The sequence below is a fragment of the Ranitomeya imitator genome, chromosome 8 (assembly GCF_032444005.1).
Source record: "Ranitomeya imitator isolate aRanImi1 chromosome 8, aRanImi1.pri, whole genome shotgun sequence".
Lineage (NCBI taxonomy): Eukaryota > Metazoa > Chordata > Amphibia > Anura > Dendrobatidae > Ranitomeya > Ranitomeya imitator.
This window is the reverse complement of record NC_091289.1, coordinates 83985890-84000911: the sequence shown is the minus strand read 5'-3', so window position 1 is coordinate 84000911 and position 15022 is coordinate 83985890. Positions and strand designations below refer to the sequence as shown.

The window sequence follows — 15022 nt, the reverse complement described above, 5'->3', positions numbered from 1 at the left end:
AAGGTTTTTTTCCCTGCACACTCTGCGTGGCTTTTTGTAGGTTTTTGTGCTGACCGCAAAGTGACCTTTCCTATCCTCTGTCTGTTCAGTAACTCGGGCCTCTCTTTGCTAAATCTATTTAATCTCTGTGTTTGTGATTTTCATCTCAACTCACAGTCAATATATGTGGGGGGCTGCCTTTTCCTTTGGGGAATTTCTCTGAGGCAAGGTAGGCTTTATTTTTCTATCTTTAAGGCTAGCTAGTTCTGAGGCTGTGAAGAGTTGCATAGGGAGCGTTAGGAGCAATCCACGGCTATTTCTAGTGTGTGTGATAGGATTAGGGATTGCAGTCAGCAGAGTTCCCACTTCCCAGAGCTTGTCCTGTGTTATTGTAACTATCAGGTCTTTCCGGGTGCTCTTAACCACCAGGTCCATTATTGTCCTAACCACCAGGTCATAACAGTACAGCTGGCCCAAAGTATTAATGCATCTCAATAGAGGGATAAGAGAAGTTCTGAGACCATTTTTTTTTCTTTGCAGTGTGTTTTGTCTCTCTTTTCCCCTTTACCTCTGGGTGGTTCAGGACACAGGTGTAGACATGGACATTCAAGGTCTGTCCTCTTGGATGGAAAATCTCACTGCAAGTGTACAAAACATTCAAGATTTTGTGGTTCAGAATCCGATGTCAGAGCCTAGGATTCCAATTCCTGATTTGTTTTTTGGGGATAGATCTAAGTTCCTGAATTTCAAAAATAATTGTAAATTGTTTCTTGCTTTGAAACTTCGCTCCTCAGGTGACCCTGTTCAACAAGTAAGGATCATTATTTCTTTGTTACGTGGCGACCCTCAAGACTGGGCATTTTCCCTTGCGCCAGGAGATCCGGCATTGCGTGATGTTGATGCGTTTTTCCTGGCACTTGGATTGCTTTATGACGAACCTAATTCAGTAGATCAGGCAGAGAAAATCTTGCTGGCTCTGTGTCAGGGTCAGGATGAAGCGGAGATATATTGTCAGAAGTTTAGAAAGTGGTCTGTGCTCACTCAGTGGAATGAGTGTGCCCTGGCAGCAATCTTCAGAAAGGGTCTCTCTGAAGCCCTTAAGGATGTCATGGTGGGATTTCCCATGCCTGCTGGTCTGAATGAGTCTATGTCTTTGGCTATTCAGATCGATCGACGCTTGCGTGAGCGTAAAGCTGTGCACCATTTGGCGGTATTATCTGAGCATAGGCCTGAGCCTATGCAATGTGATAGGACTTTGACAAGAGCTGAATGCCAAGAACACAGACGTCGGAATGGGCTGTGTTTTTACTGTGGTGATTCCACTCATGCTATCTCCAATTGTCCTAAGCGCACTAAGCGGTTCGCTAGGTCTGCCACCATTGGTACGGTACAGTCTAAATTTCTATTCTCCGTTACTCTGATTTGCTCTTTGTCATCCTATTCTGTTATGGCATTTGTGGATTCAGACGCTGCCCTGAATTTGATGGACTTGGAGTATGCTAGGCGCTGTGGTTTTTTCTTGGAGCCCTTGCAGTGTCCTATTCCATTGAGAGGAATTGATGCTACGCCTTTGGCCAAGAATAAGCCTCAGTACTGGACCCAATTGACCATGTGCATGGCTCCTGCACATCAGGAGGATATCCGCTTTTTGGTGTTGCATAATCTGCATGATGTGGTCGTTTTGGGGTTACCATGGCTACAGGTTCATAATCCAGTATTGGACTGGAAATTTATGTCTGTGTCCAGCTGGGGTTGCCAGGGGGTACATGGTGATGTTCCATTTTTGTCAATTTCGTCTTCCACTCCTTCTGAAGTTCCAGAGTTTTTGTCGGTTTATCGGGATGTATTTGATGAGCCCAAAGCCAGTGCCCTACCTCCTCATAGGGATTGCGATTGTGCAATTAATTTGATTCCTGGTAGTAAGTTTCCTAAGGGCCGATTGTTCAATTTATCTGTGCCAGAACACGCCGCTATGCGGAGTTATATAAAGGAATCCTTGGCGAAAGGCCATATTCGCCCGTCGTCATCACCGTTGGGAGCAGGGTTCTTTTTTGTGGCCAAGAAGGATGGTTCTTTGAGACCTTGTATTGATTACCGCCTTCTTAATAAAATTACAGTCAAATTTCAGTATCCTTTGCCGCTGCGGTCTGATTTGTTTGCTCGTATTAAAGGGGCTAGTTGGTTCACCAAGATAGATCTTCGAGGGGCGTATAATCTTGTGCGTATTAAACAGGGCGATGAATGGAAAACAGCATTTAATACGCCCGAGGGCCATTTTGAGTACCTGGTTATGCCATTCGGGCTTTCCAATGCTCCATCAGTATTTCAGTCCTTTATGCATGACATCTTCCGAGAGTACCTGGATAGATTCCTGATTGTGTATTTGGATGATATTTTGGTCTTTTCGGATGATTGGGAGTCTCATGTGAAGCAGGTCAGAATGGTGTTCCAGGTCCTTCGTGCGAATTCCTTGTTTGTGAAGGGGTCAAAGTGTCTCTTTGGAGTTCAGAAGGTTTCATTTTTGGGTTTCATTTTTTCCCCTTCTACTATCGAGATGGACCCTGTTAAAGTCCAGGCCATTTACGATTGGACTCAGCCGACATCTGTGAAGAGCCTGCAAAAGTTCCTGGGCTTTGCTAAATTTTATCGTCGCTTCATCGCTAATTTTTCTAGTGTTGCTAAACCGTTGACTGATTTGACCAAGAAGGGTGCTGATGTGGTCAATTGGTCTTCTGCGGCTGTGGAAGCTTTTCAGGAGTTGAAGCGTCGTTTTTCTTCTGCCCCTGTGTTGTGCCAGCCAGATGTTTCGCTCCCGTTTCAGGTTGAGGTTGATGCTTCTGAGATTGGAGCAGGGGCTGTTTTGTCGCAAAGAAGTTCTGATGGCTCGGTGATGAAACCATGTGCTTTCTTTTCTAGAAAGTTTTCGCCTGCTGAACGCAATTATGATGTTGGCAATCGAGAGTTGTTGTCCATGAAGTGGGCATTTGAGGAGTGGTGTCATTGGCTTGAAGGAGCCAAGCATCGCGTGGTGGTCTTGACAGATCACAAGAATTTGACTTATCTTGAGTCTGCCAAACGGTTGAATCCTAGACAGGCTCGATGGTCGCTATTTTTCTCCCGTTTAGATTTTGTGGTTTCGTACCTTCCGGGCTCTAAGAATGTGAAGGCTGATGCCCTGTAAAGGAGTTTTGTGCCTGACTCTCCGGGTGTTCCTGAGCCGGCGGGTATTCTCAAAGAGGGGGTCATTTTGTCTGCCATCTCCCCTGATTTGCGGCGGGTGCTGCAAAAATTTCAGGCTGATAGACCTGACCGTTGCCCAGCGGAGAAACTGTTTGTCCCTGATAAATGGACTAGTAGAGTTATCTCTGAGATTCATTGTTCAGTGTTAGCTGGTCATCCTGGAATCTTTGGTACCAGAGATTTGGTGGCTAGATCCTTTTGGTGGCCGTCTTTGTCACGGGATGTGCGTTCTTTTGTGCAGTCCTGTGGGACTTGTGCTCGGGCTAAGCCCTGCTGTTCTCGTGCCAGTGGGTTGCTTTTGCCCTTGCCGGTCCCGAAGAGGCCCTGGACGCATATTTCTATGGATTTTATTTCGGATCTCCCTGTCTCTCAAAAGATGTCGGTCATTTGGGTGGTTTGTGATCGCTTTTCTAAGATGGTCCATTTGGTACCCTTGTCTAAATTGCCTTCCTCCTCTGATTCGGTGCCATTGTTTTTCCAGCATGTGGTTGGTTTACACGGCATTCCGGAGAACATCGTTTCGGACAGAGGTTCCCAGTTTGTTTCGAGGTTTTGGCGATCCTTTTGTGCTAGGATGGGCATTGATTTGTCTTTTTCCTCGGCTTTCCATCCTCAGACAAATGGCCAAACCGAACAAACTAATCAGACTTTGGAAACATATCTGAGATGCTTTGTTTCTGCTGATCAGGATGATTGGGTGTCCTTTTTGCCGTTGGCTGAGTTCGCCCTTAATAATCGGGCCAGCTCGGCTACTTTGGTTTCGCCGTTTTTCTGCAATTCTGGTTTCCATCCTCGTTTCTCTTCAGGGAAGGTTGAGTCTTCGGACTGTCCTGGTGTAGATACTGTGGTGGATAGGTTGCAGCAGATTTGGACTCATGTGGTGGACAATTTAACATTGTCCCAGGAGAAGGCTCAACGTTTCGCTAACCGCCGGCGCTGTGTGGGTCCCCGACTTCGTGTTGGGGATTTGGTTTGGTTGTCGTCTCGTTATGTTCCTATGAAGGTTTCCTCTCCTAAGTTTAAGCCTCGTTTCATTGGTCCGTATAAGATTTCTGAGGTTCTCAATCCTGTGTCATTTCGTTTGGCCCTTCCAGCTTCTTTTGCCATACATAATGTGTTCCATAGGTCGTTATTGCGGAGATACGTGGCGCCTGTGGTTCCATCCGTTGATCCTCCTGCCCCGGTGTTGGTTGAGGGGGAGCTGGAGTATGTGGTGGAGAAGATTTTGGATTCTCGTATTTCGAGACAGAAACTCCAGTACCTGGTCAAGTGGAAGGGTTATGGTCAGGAAGATAATTCCTGGGTTTTTGCCTCTGATGTTCATGCTGCCGATCTGGTTCGTGCCTTTAATTTGGCTCATCCTGGTCGGCCTGGGGGCTCTGGTGAGGGTTCGGTGACCCCTCCTCAAGGGGGGGGTACTGTTGTGAATTCTGTTGTCAAGCTCCCTCCTGTGGTCATGAATGGTACTTCGGCTGGTTCTGTCCATGGACTTCCTCTGGTGGCTGTGGGTGGAGCCGCTGTTTCTGAGTTTCCTTCCACAGGTGACGAGGTTAATTCGTTAGCTGGCTGCTCTATTTAACTCCACTTAGATCATTGCTCCATGCCAGCTGTCAATGTTGTAGTATTGGTCTAGTTCGCTCCTGGATCGTTCTGGTTACCTGTTTACTCCAGCAGAAGCTAAGTTCCTCCTTGCTATTTTCGTGTTTGCTATTTTTCTGTCCAGCTTGCTATTGTGAATTTTGTCTTGCTTGCTGGAAGCTCTGGGATGCAGAGTGGCGCCTCCGCACCGTGAGTCGGTGCGGAAGGTTTTTTTTCTGCACTCTGCGTGGCTTTTTGTAGGTTTTTGTGCTGACCGCAAAGTGACCTTTCCTATCCTCTGTCTCTCCAGTAAGTCGGGCCTCTCTTTGCTAAATCTATTTCATCTCTGTGTTTATGATTTTCATCTTAACTCACAGTCAATATATGTGGGGGGCTGCCTTTTCCTTTGGGGAATTTCTCTGAGGCAAGGTAGGCTTTATTTTTCTATCTTTAGGGCTAGCTAGTTCTGAGGCTGTGAAGAGTTGCATAGGGAGCGCTAGGAGCAATCCACGGCTATTTCTAGTGTGTGAGATAGGATTAGGGATTGCGGTCAGCAGAGTTCCCACTTCCCAGAGCTTGTCCTGTGTTATTGTAACTATCAGGTCTTTCCAGGTGCTCTTAACCACCAGGCCCATTAATGTCCTAACCACCAGGTCATAACAGCAGGATGGGTCGAGGGTAGGTTTTTTTTTAGTAATGGAGTAATGATAGAGTGTTTGAAGGAGGAGGGGAAAATGCCAGAGGAGAGGGAGAGATTAACAATCGAAGTTAGGTGAGTTGTGACGACTGGAGAGACTGGAGGAAGTGTGAGGGAATGGGGTCGGTGGTGCATGTAGTCGGACGAGAAGAGGAGAGGAGCTTGGAGACTTCTTCTTCTGTGATGGGATCAAATGTGGAGAGTAAGCCAGGGGAGATGTAGGGAGGGATGGGAGTCATTGTACTTGGTGTCTGGGAGCGGATATCCTGATGGATATTGTCTATTTTCTCTATAGAGTGGGAAGCCAGGTCATCAGCACAAATGTCTGTGATAGGGTCTTGTGCTTTTGGCCTGAGGAGGGAGTGAAAGGTGTTAAAAAGTTTCTTGGGGTTGTTGGATGGTGATGAGATCAGGGTGGTGTAGTAGGACTGTTTGGCGAGGTGAAGGGCAGAGTTATAGGTCCTTAACATAAATTTGAAGTGTATGAAGTCTTCTGGTGTGTGAGTTTTCCTCCAGAGTAAACATAAAGGTTCAGTACTGCTGTAATTAAAGGAAAACTTTGCAGAAGATTGTTCTAATACACCAATAATATCGCCAAAGCATCCACATAGAAATTGGCCAGGAAACAGAATTCCCAGCACCAGTCTGAAATTAATCATTCATGCAACTTTAAGAATCCAAAATCGAAGCCAAGGAACTTCTGCATTTCATCGTTCCAGGGTACATGGCTACACCTCAATGATAGAGATCCATACAACATTGCGCTGGGGTATACTATTGTATCTGCCTAGGAGGTAAAACAAAAGATATGAAAACTGCAACTCTGAAATATATTTATTTCTGAAGTCCCCTTGCATCCATTTGTAAAATTAAAAGGATACGTGTCTCTTTTATTATAACATCCCTTGTTGCTTGATGGAAAACCATTTGGTAAAACACGTAGACAATTTGGCACACAAACTCGTCATCTTCTTGCTGAGCTAAAAGTAAAATAGAACAGCTGCACTGAGGTGTCGTCACCACCATCATCATCACCACCATCATCATCACAGAACTAAAGCAGACAATCAAAGTCTCTATAGATAGCATATGGCATGCATCAGCTCACTGTCACACACAAGCATCAGAAACGTCTGTGGCTCAAAATACATTTCATTATCTCCTTCACACAATGCCCATTTTCTGTTTTATTTCCTCTTCTTCCAAGCACCATAACTTTATTTTTCTGTCAATATAGTAGTTTGAGGGGTTTTTTTTTTGCAGGATGAGTTGCATTTTTGTATGACAACATTCATTTTATCATGTGATGGAAAGCGGGAAAAAATTCCAAGTGGATTGAAATTGCAACAAAGTGCATTTTTACAATTGCTTTTTTTTTGTTTTTATATTTAACATGTTCACTCTACAGTAAAACTGCACACAAAACTCACAAAAATTTACATACATTTTTGGCCGAGAGAAAATAAATATATCTCTCCCAATATTTTTGCCCAAATCTCTGGGACAGCCTAGGATACTCCCCAATATATATAAAACAAAAAAACGGAGTATATCGTTCCCAATACACATATTTAAAAATATACGTTTTTTATTAATCAACAATATTCTGAAAACATTACATCAGTAAATACATATATAGCACAGGATAAAGTGAGGAGGAAACAGATGGTAGTGGCGAAACAGAAAGGAAAATAGTTCCACACGCAGCCCCCCTACGCACGTTTCGCGGTCTTTTTCAAAAAGAGGTCACTTTGAAAAAGCAGAACGCGAAACGTGCGTAGGGGGGCTGCGTGTGGAACTTGGAAAGACATCCATACACGATGGGTAAGCTGCTTGATACTTATGAATGGTAATATCTTTGCACTGTGGCACTTTAACTAATAATTTAACTATGGGAGATTGTGGCATTTGTCACATGAAATCCTTATACTAGTGATCTTGTACTAGCAGCCCCAGGGATGTGATATATATTTTTCTTTCTGTTTCGCCGCTACCATCTGTTTCCTCCTCACTTTATCCTGTGCTATATATGTATTTACTGATGTAATGTTTTCAGAATATTGTTGATTAATAAAAAACGTATATTTTTAAATATGTGTATTGGGATCTATATACTCCGTTTTTTTGTTTTATATATACAGTAAAACTGACCTGGCAATGAGATTCAACATGTCGGTACGAGTATCGAGGTACTAAACATGCATTGTTTTTTATTTAATTTAAGCTGTGGAAAAAAAAATGCAAATTCGTAAAAGAAATACAAAAAACAACAACTTTGTGCTGCAATAAGGGCCTGACTGAGGGCTTATTTTTTGCACTATGAGCTGTCATTTTCACTTACACCATTTTGGGGTAGATACGATGTTTTGATTGCATCTTACTGCATTTTATAGCAGTGCTGCAGAGATGAAAACAAAGTAGTTCTGGGATTTCAATGTTTTTTTCTCGTTACAACCGGTTACATATTTTGACAAATTGGACTTTTTCAAACACAGTGATACCAAATATGTGAATTTTTTTTATGGTTTTATTTTTCAAAGGGCAGAAGGGTGGTGACTGCAACTTTTGTGTTTTTTTTTTTTCCAATTTTATTTTACTTTTTACTGTATTTAATAGTCCCTTTAGGGGACTTCAAGCTGCGATCATCTGATTGCTTCTGATATACATAGCAGTACAGCAGCATTGCTATGTATAGTAAATATCATGATCTCGTGTTAAATGCCACGGTCACAGATTTGCAATGGGATTTAACAGGTTAATGGAAGCTGTCAGGTGTATCATGACTGGTTATCAAGAATATAGGGGTCCCTATTTTTTTTATTATTTAAATAAAAAAATTAAAAATAAACGCGTGGGGACCCCCTTATGTTTGACAACCAGCTAAGCTAAAGCAGACAGCTGGGGGCTGGGATTTTCAAGCTGGTAATGGGGCATGGATATTGCCCCCCAGCTTAAAAATAGCAGCCCATAGCCGCTACAAAAAACCGCATCTATTAGGTGTGCCAATCCTGGCGCTTTGCCTGGCTTTTCCTACTTGCCCTGGTGCGGTGTAAAGTGGGGCAATAATTGTGCGGTTGATGTCATTTTTGTACACTCCCTGACTGAAGTTATGACGCTCATCCATGTTACAGTTATATGAAAAAGTTTGGGCACCCCTATTAAGCTTAATGTTTTATAAAAAATTTTTTTTTGCAACAGCTATTTCAGTTTCATTTATCTAATAACTGTTGGACACAGTAATGTTTCTGCCTTGAAATGAGGTTTATTGAAATAACAGAAAATGTGCAATCTGCATTCAAACAGCATTTGACAGGTGCATGAGTTTGGGCACCCATATCATTTTCTTGTTTTAAATACTCCTACCTACTTTTTACTGACTTACTAAACCACTTTTTTGGTTTTCTAACCTCCTTGAGCTTTGAACTTCATAGCCAGGTGTATGCAATCATGAGAAAAGCTACTTAAAGTGGCCACTTGCAAGCTGTACTCCTGTTTGAATCTCCTCTGAAGAGTGGCATCATGGGCTCCTCAAAACAACTGTCTAATGATCTGAAAACAATGATTATTCAACATAGTTGTTCAGGGGAAGGATACAAAAAGCTGTCTCAGAGATTTAACCTGTCAATTTCCACTGTGAGGAACATAGTATGGAAATGGAAGAACACAGGTACAGTTCTTGTTAAGGCCAGAAGTGGCAGGCCAAGAAAAACATCAGAAAGGCAGAGAAGAAGAATGGTGAGATCAGTCAAGGACAATCCTCAGACCACCTCCAGAGAGCTGCAGCATCAACTTGCTGTAGATGGTGTCACTGTGCATCGGTCAACTATACAACGCACTTTGCACAAGGAGAAGCTGTATGGGAGAGGGATGCGAAAGAAGCCGTTTCTGCAAGCACGCCACAAACAGAGTCGGCTGAGGTATGCAAAAGCACATTTGGAGAAGCCAATTTCTTTTTGGAAGAAGGTCCTGTGGACTGATGAAAAAAAGATTGAGTTGTTTGGTCATACAAAAAGGCGTTATGCATGGCGGCCAAAAAACACAGCATTCCAAGAAAAACACTTGCTACCCACAGTAAAATTTCGTGGAGGTTCCATCATGCTTTGGGGCTGTGTGGCCAATGCCGGCACCGGGAATCTTGTTAAAGTTGAGGGAAGCGTGGATTCCTCTCAGTATCAGCTGATTCTTGACAATAATGTTCATGAATCAGTGATAAAGTTGAAGTTACGCAGGGGATGGATCTTTCAGCAAGACAATGATCCAAAACACCGCTCCAAATCTACTCAGGCATTCATGCAGAGGAACAATTACACTGTTTTGGAATGGCCATCCCAGTCCCCAGACCTGAATATCATTAAACATCTGTGGGATCATTTGAAGAGGGCTGTCCATGCTCGGCAACCATCAAACTTAACTGAACGGTTATTGTTTTGTAAAGAGGAATGGTCAAAAATACCTTCATCCAGGATCCAGGAACTCCAAAAAAGCTACAGGAAGCGACTAGAGGCTGTTATTTTTGCAAAAGGAGGATCTACTAAATATTAATGTCACTTTTCTGGTGGGGTGCCCATACTTATGCACCTGTCAAATTTTGTTTGAATGCAGATTGCACATTTTCTGTCAGTACAATAAACCTCATTTCAAGGCAGAAACATTACTGTGTCCAACAGTTATTAGATATATGAAACTGAAAAACTATTTTTATAAAACATTAAGCTTAAGATTAATAGGGGTGCGCAAACTTTTTCATATAACTGTATGTAAATAAAAGCTTATAACCTGACGTTAAATTCATCCATTGGTTGTATTAATTATTCTTTTGAAAGCTGAAACCCTAAATTGGCATCAATGCAGAAATATTGATAATTTAATGGACACAGTATGGTCGGATTTTGGCAAGACAAAAGTTTTGCCACCAGGTCATACAATGCACCCAATCCTAGTTTACATCCTCACCACGTATGCTCAGTAAATGATTGGTTCATTAGTGTGTGTGTATGAAAAAAAACCCAGCACCCCAGACCTTCACTTGAACTACAACTTGAGCTCTAACAACATGCCAAAAATCCACCCTGCAACCAAAGCCTGGATTATCAAGAGGCTGAAGACCAGATGCACTGCAGAGGTGGCTGGCACCTTTAATGTGTCTCAGTGTCAAGTACAAAGAATTAAAAAAAGATTTGGAGACTGGAGATGTGTTTGACAAGCCCAGATCCGGCAGACCCCGTAAGACAACTGCTCAGGAGTAACGTTTGTTGGTTAGAAAATCCAAAGCAAGCCCCTCTTCCACTGCAGCAGAGCTCTAACAGGCCTGGTCACCTCAAGTCCCTGTGTCAACTAGAACAGTTTGTAGGATTCTGTCTTGAAATGGCCTCTATGGTTGATTTAGTGCCCAGAATCCAGCACTAAACAAAAGGCAAATAAAAAACCGTGTGGCATTTGCAAAGTCCTACAGCCTGCTAAACAGATGGACGCTGGAAAAGTGGCAGAATGTGGATTTCTGTGATGAATCTTCAATAGAATTACACCACAGCCGCCGCAAATACTGCAGGAGACCTACTGGAGCCCATATGGATTCAAAATACACCAAGAAAACAGTTACATTTGGTGGTGGAAAGATCATGGTCTGGGTTTACATTCAGTAAGGAGGTGTGCAAAACATTTGCAAGGTGGAAGGCAATATCAATAGCCTAAAATATCAAGAAGTTTTAGCTACCTCTTATATGCCAAATCATAAAAGGGGTGAAATTCTGCAGCAGGATGGTGCTCCGTCTCATACATCCATCTCTACAACAAAGTTCTTCCAGGCAAAAAAGATCAAGTTGCTCAAGGACTGGCAATCCCAGTCACCAGACATGAACATCATTGAGCATGTTTGGGGTAGGATGAAAGAGGAAGCTTGGAAGACAAAACCAAAGAATCTACTGTAGATGAAATCTGGGAGGCATGTAAGACTGCATTCTGTGCTATTCCTGAAGACTTCATTAATAAATTGTATGAATCATTGTTGAACCGCATGGATGCAGTCCTTCAAGCTCATGGAAGTCACATAAAATATTAAATATGACTAATAGCACCGCAACTTCATTCACCAATATTATGCAACATATATTTGTATTTTAATTTAATTATTTGTTTGAATATAACATTAATTTCTGTGGGCGACAAAACTTTTCTCTTGCAAAAATCTGACCATTCTGTGTCCATTAAATGATCAATATTTCTGCATTGATGCCAATTTATTGTCTTAACCTAAACCACATTTCGGAGGGTTTCAGCTTTCAAAACAATAATTTATACAACCAATGGGTGAATTTAATGTCAGGTTATAAGCTTTTATTTACATAACATGGATAAGCGACATAACTTCTGTCAGGGAGTGTATTGTCAGGTGGCATCAAGCTCACAAGTTATCCATTACAAATACTATAGTCATATCTACTATATAATTGTCTAAGGGTCACTTCCGTCTGTCTGTCTTTCTTTCTGTCACGGATATTCATTGGTCGCGGCCTCTGCCTGTCATGGAAATCCAAGTCGCTGATTAGTCGCGGCAAAACAGCCACGACCAATCAGCGACGGACACAGTCCGGAAGAAAATGGCCGCTCCTTACTCCCCGCAGTCAGTGCCCGGCGCCCGCATACTCCCCTCCGGTCACCGCTTAACACAGGGTTAATGCCGGCGGTAACGGACCGCGTTATGCTACGGGTAACACACTCCGTAACTGCTGCTATTAACCCTGTGTGTCCCCAACTTTTTACTATTGATGCTGCCTATGCGGCACCAATAGTAAAAAAAATGTAATGTTAAAAATAATAAAAAAACAAAAAACCTGCTATTCTCACCCTCCGTCGTCACGTCCTCTCCTAGGCAGTGCAAGCGGCAGGTTCCGGGGCCAAGGATGGTATGCGAGAAGGACCTTCCATAACGTCACGGTCATAAGACCGCAACATCATCATAGGTCCTGCGCTCATCCAACCCTGGGACCGGAAGTTGCCGCGTGCACCGCACACAGGCGACAGGACTACAAGGCTTCCCTCGGAAGGTGAGTATATGTTTATTTTTTATTTTAACTCTTTTTTAACCTGTTACATATGTGTCTGGGCAATATACTACGTGACTGGGCAATATACTACGTGTCTGTTCTGTATACTACGTGGCTCTGTGCTGTATACTACGTCGCTGTGCAATATACTACTTAGCTAGGCAATATACTACGTGGCTGGGCAATATACTACGTGGCTGTGCAATATACTACGTGGTTGGGCAATATACTACGTGGACATGCATATTCTAGAATACCCGATGCGTTAGAATCGGACCACCATCTAGTTGTGAATAAACACACAGCAAGGATAAAGTCCTTTATTTGAAATAAAAGACATACAGTTTTACTTTATTATTTAAAAATAACAAAACACAGTTATACTCACCTTATGCTCATTGCATTGAAGCCCTCATCCCCTGTAATAAACATAAAAAATAAACAACAATAATAATCACCTAACACCCATTCAATTGAAGCCCTGGTTCCATGTAAAAAAACAAAAACAACTATATCCCTTACCTGTCCGACACTCTGACCACGCCGAAACCCATATCTGCGATAAGGCGGATTACTTACCGGTAATGCTCTTTTAATGAGTCCACGACAGCACCCACATGAGAGAGGGGATCCGCCCAGGAACAGGAAACCTACAGAATAAAAGGAGGTGGTCCCCCTCAGTTTAGTTTTCAGAGTACGAGAGGAACCGCAAGGATTTAGTTCAATTCATATCAGATAATGTCAATGTCTTAAAATACTCTATGCAGCCATTTATTTGTCAATTTAAAAAGAAGAAACCTTGTGTGACTTAGGGAGGGTAGTGAATGGGTGCTGTCGTGAACTCTTTAAAAGAGCTTTACCGGTAAGTAATCTGGCTTTTTCCACTTCGCCATGACATCACCCACATGAGAGATTTTCAGAGAACCGTCACCTGGGTGGGATTACTGTGCTAAGGACAGCTCTACCAAAAGCCAAGTTAGAAGATGTGGATAGATTGAGTTGTAAAAGGTGGAAGGTGTTGACCAAGTTACGGCCTTACATATTAAATCAATTGGCACGTCTGTTTTCTCCGCCTAAGAGGAGGCCATGGCCCGCGCAGAATGTGCTTTTATGCCCTCCGGAGGAACTTTGCCTCTTGATGAATAAGCCAAGCAGATAGCTTCTCTGATCCACCGGGATAAGGTAGCTTTTGTGACCCCACGTTCTTTCCTGTGGCCCTGAAAGGACACAAACAGAGCCCTACTCCGCCTCCAGGCCTGAGATCTTTCTATATAGGTCAAGATGGCTCTTTTAACATCTAAGGTATGGAACTTTTGTTCCTCTGGAATCATTGGAGTATCAAGGAAGGAAGAAATATTTCTTGTGACCTATGATAGCTAGATGCCACTTTAGGAAGGTATGAGGTGTTATGAAAGGCAATTCAGTACCACAATGGACATAGCGGTCAGAGCACACACAGTGATCTGACAGTAACCCAAAATCATAGAACGAGCTCTGAGACGTGGGAACTCTGCAGACCGCAATCCCTAATCCTCTCCAAACAACACTAGAGGCAGCCGTGGATTGCGCCTAACTCTGCCTATGCAACTCGGCACAGCCTGAGAAACTAACTAGCCTGAAGATAGAAAATAAGCCTACCTTGCCTCAGAGAAATACCCAAAGGAAAAGGCAGCCCCCCACATATAATGACTGTGAGTTAAGATGAAAAGACAAACGCAGAGATGAAATAGATTCAGCAAAGTGAGGCCCGACTTTCTTAACAGAGCGAGGATAGAAAAGGTAACTTTGCGGTCTACACAAAACCCTAAAGAAAACCACGCAAAGGGGGCAAAAAGACCCTCCGTACCGAACTAACGGCACGGAGGTACACCCTTTGCGTCCCAGAGCTTCCAGCAACAAATTAGACAAGCTGGACAGAAAAAATAGCAAACAAATAGCAAAGAAGAACTTAGCTATGCAGAGCAGCAGGCCACAGGAATGATCCAGGGAAAAGCAAGTCCAACACTGGAACATTGACAGGAAGCCAGGATCAAAGCATTAGGTGGAGTTAAGTAGAGACGCACCTAACGACCTCACCAGATCACCTGAGGGAGGAAACTAAGCAGCCGCAGTACCACTTCCCTCCACCAACAGAAGCTCACAGAGAGAATCAGAATCACTGAAGTGAGTCCAACATGTTCGGATGGTCTATTTTGTTCTGGGAAGCAAACATTTGTACTTGTCTGTTCTCTCTGGTGGCGAATAAATCTATTTGTGGAGTACCCCATAATTTTACTATCTTTTTGAATATATGATTGTTGAGAGTCCACTCTCCCTGGCGTAGCATGTTTCGACTGAGAAAGTCTGCTTTTGTGTTCTCTATTCCTTTGATATGAAGGGCGGTTAGGGATCAAAGATGGGCTTCTGCTAATATATGCTATGCTATATGCTAAAAATATCTGTTGCTACGGACATTATATTTTCCGATCGTCTACCCCCTTGACGG

General features: G+C 43.0%; 1 protein-coding gene across 2 annotated transcripts in view; it reads right to left on the bottom strand.

The window, feature by feature from the left end:
• The window catches only part of KIFAP3 (kinesin associated protein 3), a 562094-nt gene that overhangs the window by 134746 nt on the left and 412326 nt on the right, over positions 1-15022 (bottom strand). For both annotated transcript variants that reach the window (XM_069737137.1, XM_069737138.1), the window contains exon 16: positions 6376-6474. In XM_069737137.1, coding sequence (XP_069593238.1) covers positions 6376-6474 — 99 coding nt within the window. The remainder of the gene's footprint in view (positions 1-6375; positions 6475-15022) is intronic.